Below are 14,216 nucleotides of genomic sequence, written 5' to 3'. Positions count from 1 at the left end.
TGGATACGGGTGACAAAATTGCATGATGCTGTGATATAACAGCCAATCAGCATCGAATACATACTGCAGAGTAATGGAGGACAAATTAATTGCTGCGGTCTGTGGGCACCTGGTCCTTTTTGATTCGACCTGCTATTCTTACAGGGACCGTGATAAAAAAGAGGAGACCTGGAAAGTGGTCAGTGAGGAGGTTGGTGTACCTGGCATGTATTTTTATATTACTTGATGACAGTATTCTCTTGTTATTTCCAATGAACCAAGTTTGGCATTGCACAATGCACAACCACAGATCCCAATTCACTGATTGACCAGTGGGTCTTTCACTCATCACATTTAGAAGGCAAAATGACATCTAACAAAAATGACATTTGTGCTCAAGGGCTGCATTGGTGAATATTTGAAATGGACACATGGGGCAGGTCATTTGTTCATGAAAACAATTGCATTCGATGAATACAATAATTTAGTTCACAATCATTCTTTCATTACAAGAAATCAACCAATGTAATAAGATGAATGCAAAGTGGACAAAATGGAATGTGAAATATTTTATTCTACAAATATATTATTCATTCCCCTTTATCGATTTACAATATAAGTAATTATTGAAGTTGACAAAACATTGTTTAATGTACCTGTATTTCGATTTATTAATATTCAACCAAACAATCAATGGGAAATGAAGGCAAAAGAAATCAAATTGAAAGTCCATCAACCTATTATGGAAATTTGACTAATTTACGTCAATGTTCATGGCTCAGGATAATGCCAATGCCTGGCGGGCCAGATTAAATGATGGCAAGGGTCCCCTATATAGTGAGTGACAGTGATATTTGCTTTTATTGTGCCATTCATGATACTGTGCTGTTTGACATACTTGGCAATAAAAAGCATTCTGATTTTGATATTTGCTGTCAGGTACTGCCCTGCAGTACCGTTTTTGGAGCCTGGATGGTGCTTTGCGCCCTCTCGTCCCCTCTCTCTCCCCTCCCCTCTCTTTCAGCACCTTCCTCAAGCCACACCTGTCTATAATCAGCCCTCATCACCACCTACATATAAACCTGCCTTATTCCAGCGGTACCACGGCCCACTTACCTCACGTAAGCCACACTGTTCCTTGTTTCCCTTTTTGACTCCTGTGTCTCTCCTCGTTCCCAGTATTCCCCCCTGTTCCCGATCCACGTCATTCCTACCGGCAAGCCAGCTGCCTGTCATCTCCACTGCCTGCCACCTGTCCACGCCACTGCCTGCCAACGCACCCAGGACCACCTCCATTGCCTTCCTAAATAAACTGTTCATCACAATCTATCTGCCTCCGCCTGCTCTTGGGTCCAGCTCCTCTCCATAAGTGACAGAATACTTTGGCCATTATGGACCCAGCAACCCCGGAGGCGGTTAAGAACGCACTCACCATCCAAGGGCCCACATAGGAAGACAAGAAAAGACTCTCCAAGAAATCATGGAATCCCTACACTGCCTCACGCAACAAGTATTCCTCCTTTCCTCAAAGATGCAATCCAAACTTCCTCCTTTAAGTACTCCTTCCGAGCCCGCACTTCGAGCCACCCCAATTCCCGTACAAAAGAACCTCATGTCCCTCCGCCGGAGCCCTACTCCGGGGACCTAGGTGCATGTAGCCAGGTCCTACTTAATTGCTCACTCATTTTCAATTTCCCCCCGTACAGTTATCCACTGAACGATTCAAAGTAGCATATGTCACCAACCTCCTCCGCGGCAAAGCAGCAAAATGGTCCACTTCCTTATGGCACAACTCCTCCCCGGTACTCCATTCATTCGATTCTTCTCCGCTGAACTACGTAAAGTATTCGATCACCCCTTTCAGGGCAAAGAAGCCACCCATCAGGGGTCCGCTTGCGCAAAAACCCTCCCACTCCGAGCACCACGCCGTCAGCTTCTCATCCGCCTCTTGCACTGTCTACTGCACTTTCGTCACTCCCCGTTGCACCCGATGAGCCTATGCAAATTAGTAAAGCACCTTTAGATCCACAGGAACGTCAGTGTCAAGTCATCCAGCGGTTGTGCATCTACTGTGGTCAATCTGGTAATTTCATTTCCTCTTTCATGTGTATGTGTTCACTGTGATGGGTTAAATGCAAAGAACAAATTTCGTGTGCATGCATGCATGTTCATGACTTCTTCTTCTTCTTCTTCTTGCCCCCTCCGACCAAAAGACCAGGCTCACCACGATTCGAGAGCGTCATGGTGAGCCAAACCTCCATTCCCACTAGCTCTCCCTCCCGTATGACCGTTCCTGCTTGCTTCATAGTTTCTGCTCATAACACCCCCAATTTTGTTCATGAAGATATAATTCAGCAGCTCCCAATTTCTCTCCAAACACTTCTGCCCCGAAAAAAAGTCTCAGCTCTGGATGGCCGAGTCATTTCCCCTGTTACCCACCAAATAGTGCCAATCACGCTTCTCATTTCCAGTAATCACCGCGAGAACATTTCCCTCTTTGTCATTCCTTCCCCTGAGACCCCCTTAGTTCTTGGTATTCCCTGGCTCCAACTTCACAACCCCGCCATAGACTGGACTCATTTATCCATCCACTGGATGGAGTCCTCATTGCCATTCCCACTGTCTGCTCTCTGCCATTCCACCCTCAGAAGACCCACCACCCTCTCACAAATTCCCGAAGAGTATCATGACCTCTACCCAGTGTTCAGCAAGGACTTGGCAATCTCTCTACCCCCCCACCGCCCGTACAACTGTTCCATTGCCCTCTTGCTGGGGGCTCCACTTCTCACCACTTCCCACCAGCCGACAACTCTCCGATCCGGAGAAAAAAGCAATGGAGGATTACATCAGGGACTCACTGGCTGCTGGACTCATATGCCCCTCCTCGTCTCCGGTCGGGGCCGGGTTCTTCTTCTGGGAAAAATGCATCCACCCATGCATAGACTACCGTGGAGTCAACGACATAACCACCGTCTGTTTGTCAAACCAGAAAAATTTGATTTCCACCTCTCCTCAGTACATTTCCTCAGCTACATCATTGCAAAAGGACAATTACAACCGGACCCCACCAAGATCCAAGCCATCACTGAGTGGCCCATCCCAATGTGTCCATTATGTGCCCCTCCCCAAACTCCCGTCTGCCATGGAAACTGCTAACCTCCTTGTCTTGCACTCCTTGTCTTAAACTCCATGGTATACCCATCGACATTGTCTCCGATCGAGGTCCCCAGTTTTCTTCTCAGGTCTGGAAGTAATTCTGCAAGGCGGTGGACGCAGCAGCCAGTTTATCCTCAGGTTATCAGCCGCAGACCAACGGCCAGACAGAGCAGGCCAACCAATCCCTGGAATCGGCTCTCCGTTGTCTGGCCGCACGCAACCCCTCCTCATGGAGTACATTCCTCCTGTGGATCGAATACGCTCAATACCATACGATATGTTATCGTATGGTATTGGGCTGGACCCAAAAATTCATGCTGAACTGAAAGGCGAAGCTCTCGATTTACTGGTTGATCTGCATTCTTACCTTCACTTATGGTCACTAGCTGTGGATCGTGACCGAAAGAACAAGACTGCGAATACAAACGGCCAGTAAACATCCATCCATCCATTTTCTGAGCCGCTTATCCACACAAGGGTCGCGGGCGTGCTGGAGCCTATCCCAGCTATCATCAGGCAGGAGGCGGGGTACACCCTGAACTGGTTGCCAGCCAATCGCAGGGCACAAACAAACAAAACAACCATTTGCACTCACATTAACACCTACGGGCAATTTAGAGTTGTCAATTAACCTACCATGCATGTTTTTGGGATGTGGGAGGAAACTGGAGTGCCCGGAGAAAACTCACACAGGCACGGGGAGAACATGCAAACTCCACACAGGCGGGGCTGGGGATTGAACCCCGGTCCTCAGAACTGTGAGGCAGACGCTTTAACCAGTCAACCACCATGCCGTCGCCAGTAAACATGCTCACCACTATTGTACTGTGCTGCCAGGGCTTATCTGTGTCTCAAACCAGTCCATGAAGCTTATGGGGATGTTTTAAGAGTGGCTGCAAGGAGGTAGAGGATTGCCTTAAGTCAGGATGCCCCTCTACGACAAAGGTGGCTGAGAATATTGTAAACCACCTGGTGTGGAGTAATCACAGATTGACTATGCAGTTTGAGGCGCTTGGTTGGGCCCTTCTCCAACTTGACCAGGTATTTAAATTTGATTCTTTTGCACCTCGAGTTGCATGACAAGCACAGTGGGTGTGACAAAGTGTAATAACAGTGTGGTATACAAATGGCTGAAAAAGAAGCAGAGTGAAATAAGTGAACAAAATTAGAGAAGAATAGTGTCAAGAGGTTGTGCAACTGTCATGAACGGAACAGAGGATAGGACCCAAAAATGCACGACTCCAAAACAAATGGACACTTTCAAAAAAAGAGAGGTTTAATAGACGGGCATAGGTCGGTACACAGGCAGGCAATCCAAGAAAGGCAACAGTATCCAAAAACATGAGGCAAAGAGGCGAGATCGATAATCGGAACAGGGTCAAGTCTTACTGTGAGTCTGTGACGTGGAAACAAGGAATGCTGGAACGCGACGACAAGGTACAACGAACTGGTAACAAGAGGGAATGAGACACGAGGTTAAATACAATAGGTAATTAGGGTGAACGAGGCACAGGTGGTGAAGATGCTCACAGGAGCAGGTGTGTGTGAAACAGGGAGGGGAAGACAAAACCCGGAACACACACACACACACACACACACACACACACACATGACAGCAACACTGTAACAATAAGCAGTTAGCCATTGAAGTAATGAGCGTGGCTGCCACAGTCTTGTTTCTTTATGGTCACGCCTTGTACGTATTGAACAAAAATGAATATGCAAGATACTGTATTATATTTTTTTCCTGATTGTCAAGCATGGGTATCAATGGAATTCCATTAAATACAGAATGTTTTCTTGGATATTCAATCTCCTGTATAATATCATTTCTTCACTCACCTTCCGCTCATTTTTAATATCACAAACTAATGCTCAGCCAACAGCTGCAGTGCTGGTTGATGGTCCTTTCAGTCTACTGTAGCTTTATTTATAAAAAGAGCGGAAGTTCTGAGTATTTTCAGCAAGCAATTACAGGATTCAATGTCATTATGCCAGTAACAAACAATTACATCCATCCATCCATTTTCTGAGCCGCTTCTCCTCACAAGGGTCGCGGGCGTGCTGGAGCCTATCCCAGCTGTCATCGGGCAGGAGGCGGGGTACACCCTGAACTGGTTGCCAGCCAATCGCAGGGCACACAGAAACAAACAACCATTTGCACTCACATTCACACCTACGGGCAATTTAGAGTCTCCAATTAATGCATGTTTTTGAGATGTGGGAGGAAACCGGAGTGCCCGGAGAAAACCCACGCAGGCACGGGGAGAACATGCAAACTCCACACAGGCGAGGCCGGGGATTGAACCCGGGTCCTCAGAACTGTGAGGCTGATGTTCTAACCAGTCGTCCACCGTGCCGCCCAAACAATTACAAATATGTATTAATATTTTTTAAAGGTTAATCATTTTGATGTAATCCGTCCATTTCAATCTTGATATGCATCCCTAACCATTATTTTTCACACCCAAACACATGATTTCAAACAAGCTCAAAATAAAATTTTAGTTGTAAACAATATAGAAGGGTTTTACTCCATATACACCTGTACGTGTTTAACTTTCAAATGTTGGTAAACGTTGATATTTAACGCTTGACATTTTGACTTTGTACATGACAACTGTGCTGATCGTGCCAACAATTGCCAGAAGACATCCAGCGATGAATATGAGGTTCAGATTCAAATTCGTCACTACAGAGAAAAAGAGACACTATTTTAGACAGACAACCAATGCAGGTGTGCTGTTGGAAAAATAAGGTCATATTTCATAGCATCATACCTGTGCTTTCATTACTCTCTGCTGATTTCTTAAGGCGCAGTGGTCCTTGAGAAACAAAGTGGCTGGCAGTCTGGATGACAGCTTCTCTCTTTACGTGATGGTGGTCACTGTCTGTCCATTTAGTGTTGATGCATCCCTGTGAGCACCTGGTGTAAGCGTTCCCTGCCTCACACATCAAGACTGAACAGCTGATGTACACCTGAATAAATTAACAAATGAGTTGCGGTTAAACAATTGACAGGAGTTATTGACCCCCTGCCTGCAACTGCACTAAATATTTTCCAAAATATCTCAGTGACAGGCTAACCTGTCGGTTATCATCAAGTGAAGCAGACACTCTTTTTGTGTGTGTGTGTATATATATATATATATATATATATATATATATATATAATATTCTTTGGATTGTGTCATTTTGTTGCCACTTTTTTAGATCTTTTGTCCGACTTGATTTTGTCCGGACAGATTCTGTTTAAGTGATTTCTTGATTGAACAGGTCTGGAGGTAATCAGGCTTGGGTGTAATCAATGAAAATTAACGAAAAATTGTGATTAGCCACAAATCATGATTTTAACAAGCGGTGTAATTACTTTTTCACACAGCGCCAGGTAATGTTGAATAGTCTTTTTTTTCCCTGAATAAATGAAATCACCATTTAAAAACATCGTTTTAAGTTTACTTGGGTAATATTTGTCTGATATTTACATTTGTTTGACGGTCTTACACATTAAAGTGGGGAAACTATGCAAAAATGTAACAATTTGAGAAGGGGCTCATTACTTTATGGGACTGTATGTATATATATTTAAAAAAAATCATGACATATTTCACTCTTTCACCAAACTTAAGCCTTTGACACCATTCTAATTTATTGAGCTGTACCTGTAATTAAACAATGCCAGGAATATATATAATGCTGTCACGGCTGATGGTCTAGTTATGGGATAACTTTTATTTCCTGGGAGCTATTTATTTATAAAATATACTCTGTTGCTAAGAATGCACCACAGAAGATAGTGATTTTTTTTATGACATGTTGGTAATTTCAGTAAAAAAATGTTTGAAAAGGCAAGAAACCCCTCGTTTTTGTATTGAAAAAAATATCAAACCATCTACTTGTTGTGCTGCTGCTAATTTTTCTATACTTTGTACTTTTTCTTAACCAACTGGAAACTTAATTGGCAATATATTGCCTGGTAAAGGCATTATTGTGTGTAATCTGTTGATCTGTGCCAAATATTTGTTTGTTCAAATGCAAATTTTGTGAACAGAACCTGAGTGTGTTTTATTTATCTAATATATTTTAGTTATTGTTCTACTGCACATTACAGTGCCAATGTTCAATATATTATTCGAGTTAATTGTTCTTTAAAAATATGTACTTGAATTATAAAGCTCTAATACAGTGATTTCCAACCTTTATGGAGCCAAGGTACATATTTTACAATTGCAAAATCTCACGCCACACCAATAAACAAAAATTTCATGAAAAGTGGATACATTAATTACTGTATGTACATCCTGCCATCAAATAGAAGAACATTTATTTGTTCTGTCTGTCACTATGCCTCACTGGCTTAAATAGATGAATAAAGATACATTATTTCTTGGAAGTAAATAATTTTTGGAGCAATTAAATAAAATTTTATCATTTCCCACAGCACACCTGAAGAGTGCTCACACCAAACTAATGTGCCCCAGCACACGGGTTGAGAATCATATAATATCGCTATATCAGTGGCATAAAAAACATCGATACTATCATTTCTTGTGATCATTTTTGGGGAAATATATCGTCCTAAAAAGTACAAATTAAAAAGCTAAACACATAATACATTGAGAGAGAGCAATGGACAACAAAATAATATTGTTCAAACAGTATAAGAAATAGCATCACAAATGTAATACAAATCTACAAAATGGCGGGACTGAAGCAAGAACCATAATATAGCATAGGATTACTGTATCTGTATTCCGTGATGATAAATTACATCACTCTCTCTCTCTCTCTCTCTCTCTCTCTCTCTCTCTCTCTCTCTCTCTCTCTCTCTCTCTATATATATATATATATATATATATATATATATATATATATGTTTAAAAGGAAGTTGTGAATATGTCGCTGGAAAGACCAAATGTTTTCCCCCCTGCATCAGAGTAATTCTAATTCTATTAGTGGTGGTGTAGCAAGAAAAAAGGATAGAAACTGTAGATACTCACATGATCATGCAATCCAATGAACTGGAAGGCCTCAATGCTGAACCTGAATTCATGTTCAGGAGCAGAGGAGTAGATCTGAACTGTTGGATCCACTGCACATCTAATCAGAGCATATAAAAGGACATGTATTGTCTCTCAACCGGCATGCACTACAATGCTGATTTATTTGTAGTTGAACATTGGAAATTCTAGCTAATTAAAAGTGATTTTGGAATGAGCATTTGGGGATAGATGAGTCATATGTCACCTTGTTATCATTTACATTTTGTGAGTTAATATATTGTAGTTATAAAGGTATAAAGGTGGTTTAAGGTATATCGAGTTGGTTGTAGCTACACTCTTCTCCATCTTTGATCCTGCCTAGTGTGTGCAATGCTTCATTTTTTAAATAGACCAGTGGCCAGCATTCGGAGAGATTTTTGACTGCCATAAGTCAAATGTCACCTTGACTTGCTCTTTTATGTCCATCCATCCATCCATTTTCTGAGCCGCTTCTCCTCACTAGGGTCACGGGCGTGCTGGAGCCTATCCCAGCTAACATCGGGCAGGAGGCGGGGGAAACCCTGAACTGGTTGCCAGCCAATCGCAGGGCACATACAAACAAACAACGATTCGCACTCACGGGTAATTTTAGAGTCTCCAATTAATGCATGTTTTTTGGGATGTGGGAGGAAACCGGAGTGCCCGGAGAAAACCCACGCAGGCATGGGAAGAACATGCAAACTCCACACAGGCGGGGCCGGGGATTGAACCTCGCTCAGAACTGTGAGGCTGACGCTCCAACCAGTCGGTCACCGTGCCGCGTTCTTTTATGTAATGCAGTTAAAAATGTTCAAGTACAATTATCAGAAATAAAGCCTGATGAGGTGTAAACTTACCCATCTTCAATGATAGAGTATGTCGGCCGAAAGTTGGGATTATCATATGGTGCAGCTCTGCACGATTCCACAAAAAGTTCTGTGTTGTTGATCGAAGAGGAGGCCTCTATCTTCATGTAAATCCTGGTTCCTAGTTTATAGTCCAGAGGATATAGGGTTGGACTAATCATGCTTTGGAATTGGTCGTTTGGGTAGAACTCAAACTGGTAGGTGAACCTGCCAAAACCCTTTTCCCAAACTGTGATAGTCTTTCTGTGTCCAATGAAACTCTGGGTCACATTTCCTCGTTTGGGATACTGGCAGTGGAAGTCTACTTCCAGCCTGTGTTTCCTGGTGATGATGTTGTGGACATTGTCCACAGTGTTTATTTCATTCTTGAAAATAAGATTTTCATCATCCTCCTGCAGAGCAAAATGTGACTTTCTCAGTTCTTGAATCAAAGCCCAGGTTTACCAGAGGAACATAAGAGGAATACACTTGTTTACCTCCAGCTGAGTGCCACAAGAGTTGAGAGGTATGACAGCAATGACGTGCGTGCTGTTGGAGTGTCTTTGAAGACTGCACTCAATGTTGCCAGGATCACTGAGACGTAGGTGATCCACCTGGATTCCTTGAAGTGAAGCTTTTTCAACTTCCACTGTCATACTGGACTCAGTGCAGGTCACCTTAGCTTTAACTGCAAAGCATTGATATCGTTTTTAACCTTTTTAACTTTGTTCCTGCAAATTGAGCTGAAAACTGCATGCCGGATTTTTGTACTCCCAAAAATGTATAATATAACGTTCAAATAATAATCACTAACCCCTGACTCACCTGTCTCCTTCTGAACCTCAAGCAGAACACATCTCATTTCAGACTGGTAGACTAATTGTTTGGTCCTGCAAAAAATTGGTGAACCCATTAAAATGAAAAATAAAACAAAATAAAACGATTAAAAAAAAAAAAAAATAGTGTCATTTACTTCTATTACATCGTGCAAGGGTACATAAACAGTATTGCTAATGGATGGTCATATTGTTCAGAAGTAAATTTCTTCTTAACCCTACAATATTAAAAGTTAGCGATGACGACAACATGACCATTGCACCCTACCACGTGCACAGTTACTTACGCTGAAAAGTAGTCGTGATGAGTTGCATAATGATATGAGGGTTCAGTTGTGGTTGTACCGGACCTGCAGATTATATACAACGTTTTTAAGGATTGCGTTCACATATAATTGCTCACAAAAAAAGTTTTAAAAAAAGACTGACTCTGATATGAGTGATTCAACAGCGAAGCAGAGTGTGTAATGTCTCCCCATATCTTCAGGCCTGGGTATCCACCTCATGACGAACTCTTCATGTGTGGTTCTGTGCTTATTGACATTTATTGGCCCACTCATGATGATGCCATGTATTCTAAATCAGAACAAAATAAAACAAACAAGATTTTGTCATGGTTAATTATGCTCAATACAGAATATGCCTCTATTGCAATTCATTTGTTAGGTTATTATGAATATAGTAAGGTACTTACTGATTTAATATTACTTAAATACATACTGGTAAGTAAATCTCTATAAATAACTGTGATTGCTGCAGCATATTTAGTGTTTATGAACAGGTGTCAAACCAGAGGCCCGGGGGCCAGATCCAGCCCGCCATATCATTTGATGTGGCCTGCAAAGGCAATTCATGTGCGTTGACTTCATGTTTCATGCTAAATTGTCTTCACTTTTAATAACGTTGAGATATCCCTCTTTCAAAATAAATGAAATAATAGTTGAACAACCAATTTTCTACTGGTTTGTGATTTCAAAAATAGTTATCAATCATTTTATTTGTGCATATGTAATAATATGAGGTGATCATGCATTTATGTACACGGGTTCACAGTCGTAAGAGCCCTCCAAGGGAAACCATAACTATGATGTAGCCCGCAACAAAAATGAACTGGACACCCCTGCTGCAAAGTATTCCCCAATGTTCTTTTCACTAAATGCGTTTTGTTTTATTGGTGTCACTATTGGCCTTTGCTGTATCCCTGTGTCTACTGATGATTTGGTTTTACCTGCTGCCATAAGGATGTTCTTGTCATGAGATGCGTTGTTGTCAACCCTTTGTATTGTGATTGTGTGTAATCGGATTAGTCTTGTTTCATTTAATCTGGATTTCTCTGTATGCCTGTTCCATATTTAGTTCCCTGGTTTTGTGCACTCTCTCTCGGTTAAATGTCCGATGTAATGTGTGATGTCGCCTGTGTTCTCTGGTTGGTGAGTCTATTCTTCGCATTTCATTGTTCACGTTCAATCTTGAGTTTTGGACTTTGTTAATATTTTTTTTTTCCTGCTTTACCTTGCCTGCTTCCCTGCACTTGGGTCTACCTGCCTTTTTCTCGTCCACTACACCATGACATAACCCCAAATGTTGCAGTCACTTTTCACTTACTTTGCATAAATAGCTTGGGCTTTGACTCTGATCTCCACTTCTTTGTTGACCTCTGCATAGATGCGTTCTCCATTCTGGGGTGTTGGATATACAAACCCTGGTATATAAAGTCCCTCTTGACATGAAGGAACAGGGGGGTCCACTGAAAGTCAATAAGGGATCAATTTAAATATTGTAAGGCTGAGTAGATAATATTCTGTGGTCAGTGTGATGCTATTGCCCCATGCAATCAAATGATTAACACACTTAGCGCTTTGTCGTCAAGTAATTCTTAAACCATGGTCAGATAGTTTCTTGGTACAATAAGACCATGCTTACCGAGTAAGGAGAATTGCAAAGGTAGTTTGCTGAGAGCTGAAGTTGGGGTGTATTGGGGTGTTGTAGTGGGTCTAAAATGGTCTATACTATGATGCCACCACCATGGTGGTGTTGGTGCTACTGTACTTTTAGTGTACAACCACCACCACCAAGGTCGAGGGGTTATAGTTTGCTGCTGCATTGTAGTGGGATAGCCGGCTGTTGTAGATCTTGTAGTCTGCTGCGTGTTCCACCACCACCATGGCTGTCGTGTTGTAGTTTTCCACCGCCCCCAAGGGGGTGGTGATGATGTAGTTGGAACGCCTGTAGATGGCGTAGCTCTATTAGTTGTTTGACTTCGCCACCATGGATCCGGGGTTGTCGTAGGCCAACGTGACCACAGGGTGGGGGGAATTGGTGTGGTAGGAGAGCCCGTAGAAGGCGCATGTCTACTAGTTGTAGTTTGAATTTGCCACCATGGGTCTAAGGTTGTCCTAGGCCACCACTGATATGGATTAACTGCTGGTCTCTTTCTCCTAACCCTCAGAGGAGACTTGGAGGAATGGGAGCCATCACTGTACGATAGTATGACGTGCTGCTGTGGAAAGTCTTCCACCACCAACTCAAATCCATAAACACTGGGATCAGACAAGGTGTAGTTGTAGTACAAAGTGCAAGAGTCCTGGCAGATTTGGAAAACAATTTATAGTCATTAATTAAAGTAAACAAGGACATTTATATTCCAAACTGTAATCAGATTTTCAACAAACCTGATCCAGGTGAAAGCCTACAGGCTGACTGCACGAGCCGCATTCTGTATTCAGAATCTTTCCGTATCTACATCGGACCCGGTCACCATCAGCATCAAAGGCCATTAGCTTGTACGTCCGCGGACAGTTTTGAGGAACTCTTAAGAAAACAAGAATGAGAATGATTTTTCTTTCTTGCCTTGTCATTTATTCACATTGAAAATGACTGCAAATTGTATTACTTTTAGTTTATAAGAAAACCTTCTTCTTTGTAACAAACATTAGAATATACCTCTTATTTTGCGTGCAAAAGTTAAAATGACAAAACAATTCATAAAGCAATTCGTCACATTCATTCATTTCTCAGGACAGGAAATTTATTATATACTGCTTTTGTATTTATATAAAGAGCTCATAAAGAGGATTGGTTATGTGGCTTTCACAGTCAATGCATTCATTTGCACCCTAACGGCAGTTCCTTCCTTAAATAATTAGAGCGTTTTGTTCCTTAGAGTTTACCGAAGGAAAGGTAGCGTGCCAATGGCTGGGGATTTGTTTGGCTCTCCTGTGTCAGATCTTGTACCCAAATCCACAGTGGTCAGTAGTCTCCAACTGTTGAGGTTGTTCCTTGTTGGAATCCAGCAACAACGAGCTGACCTGGGAGATTTGGAAACATAACTCCTGAAATACTGATACTCTACCAATTCTGCATGGCGTAATACAATATGAGCGAGTACTGGAATATCTCTATGCAAGAACAAAGTTGACAGATTTATATGACCTGAATATTAAAATCATACCGTAAAGAGAAAGGCTTGTTGGATGAGACACGTCTTGTGATCAGAGTCTCTGCTTCACACCATTGTCTGGTATATTTTGGTACATTGGTGCTGCTGTCAAGTATGCCTCTGCGACTATTGACCTCAGATCCACAGTTGCCATCGTAACAATGCAAGGATTGACTGTAGTAACACCCATCAAAGGTTGCCTTGTAGGTAATGTTGACCTGTGGAAAAAAGGACCTTATTAAGGGATCACATTGGCATTTGTTTGACAGAATTTGAGGTTAACAATTCTATTATCCTATTTGAATTAAGCGTTGGCTATTGTACTTTCAGACAATGTATAAGGTGAAATCACAAAAAACATCAATATAAGTACATTGCAGGGAATTTGACTGTAGGAAAAAAAAACTACAACAACAATAAATGTACAGAATATGTACTAATATTTTTCTCATATTGTGGAGAAATCCCATAATCCTTGGTGATCACATCATTATATTCAGTCACTCACTGTAAATGTTCCATCCGAGTTTCTTCCTCCAAAGACGGTGGCAAGTCCTCCAAAGTGGTGTGATGCATACACCACAGGGACCAGGAGCAGCTGCAGCAGAAGCACTGGTGTGGAAACCATGATGTCCCAAAGTGAAGCTCACTCTACTCCCAAAGGTCAGCTGCTCACATGCATTTGCCGCATCTTTATATACACACAAGTCCAGACCTCCCAGAAAACATGGTACAACAAATTCACAGGTATGTCCAGTATGCTTGAGAACAATGGGCCAAAACTGGTTTCACTGAAAAATAAAACAAACACAGCTACAATGAAATGCTCACAGTAAAAAAAAAAAAAAAAAAAAGACAGAAATCATTATATTTAGCAGTCACTTTCTCTGAGTAAAAATTCCTTCTTCAAAAGGCAAATTCAAACATTCATACATTTATG

General features: G+C 41.8%; 1 protein-coding gene across 1 annotated transcript; it reads right to left on the bottom strand.

The window, feature by feature from the left end:
• Positions 1-4,396: 4,396 nt before the first annotated feature.
• Positions 4,397-13,970, bottom strand: LOC133395932 (uncharacterized). The gene is made up of 14 exons (XM_061665245.1): positions 13,785-13,970; positions 13,289-13,494; positions 13,008-13,145; positions 12,510-12,648; positions 11,761-12,421; positions 11,443-11,584; positions 10,267-10,413; positions 10,125-10,187; positions 9,827-9,891; positions 9,499-9,689; positions 9,014-9,414; positions 8,136-8,235; positions 5,916-6,114; positions 4,397-5,827 (listed from the first exon to the last, which is right to left on the bottom strand). Exons 1-14 carry the CDS (start codon positions 13,902-13,904, stop codon positions 5,691-5,693), a joined length of 2,709 nt encoding a protein of 902 aa, XP_061521229.1. The 5' UTR covers positions 13,905-13,970; the 3' UTR covers positions 4,397-5,690.
• Between the last annotated feature and the right edge of the window lie 246 nt (positions 13,971-14,216).

The sequence above is a fragment of the Phycodurus eques genome, chromosome 2, assembly GCF_024500275.1.
Source record: "Phycodurus eques isolate BA_2022a chromosome 2, UOR_Pequ_1.1, whole genome shotgun sequence".
Classification (NCBI taxonomy): Eukaryota; Metazoa; Chordata; class Actinopteri; order Syngnathiformes; family Syngnathidae; genus Phycodurus; species Phycodurus eques.
The sequence above is the reverse complement of the archived record's forward strand: the minus strand, read 5'-3'. Positions and strand labels throughout refer to the sequence as shown.

Excerpts from the sequence above, each read along its gene's own strand:
- LOC133395932 (XM_061665245.1), bottom strand. The coding sequence starts at position 13,904 with ATGGTTTCCACACCAGTGCTTCTGCTGCAGCTGCTCCTGGTCCCTGTG. Across the intron at positions 12,422-12,509 it reads TAGGCTTTCACCTGGATCAG|GACTCTTGCACTTTGTACTA; the intron begins GTTTGTTGAAAA and ends CAAATCTGCCAG. Across the intron at positions 9,415-9,498 it reads CTTGTGGCACTCAGCTGGAG|GAGGATGATGAAAATCTTAT; the intron begins GTAAACAAGTGT and ends TTTGCTCTGCAG.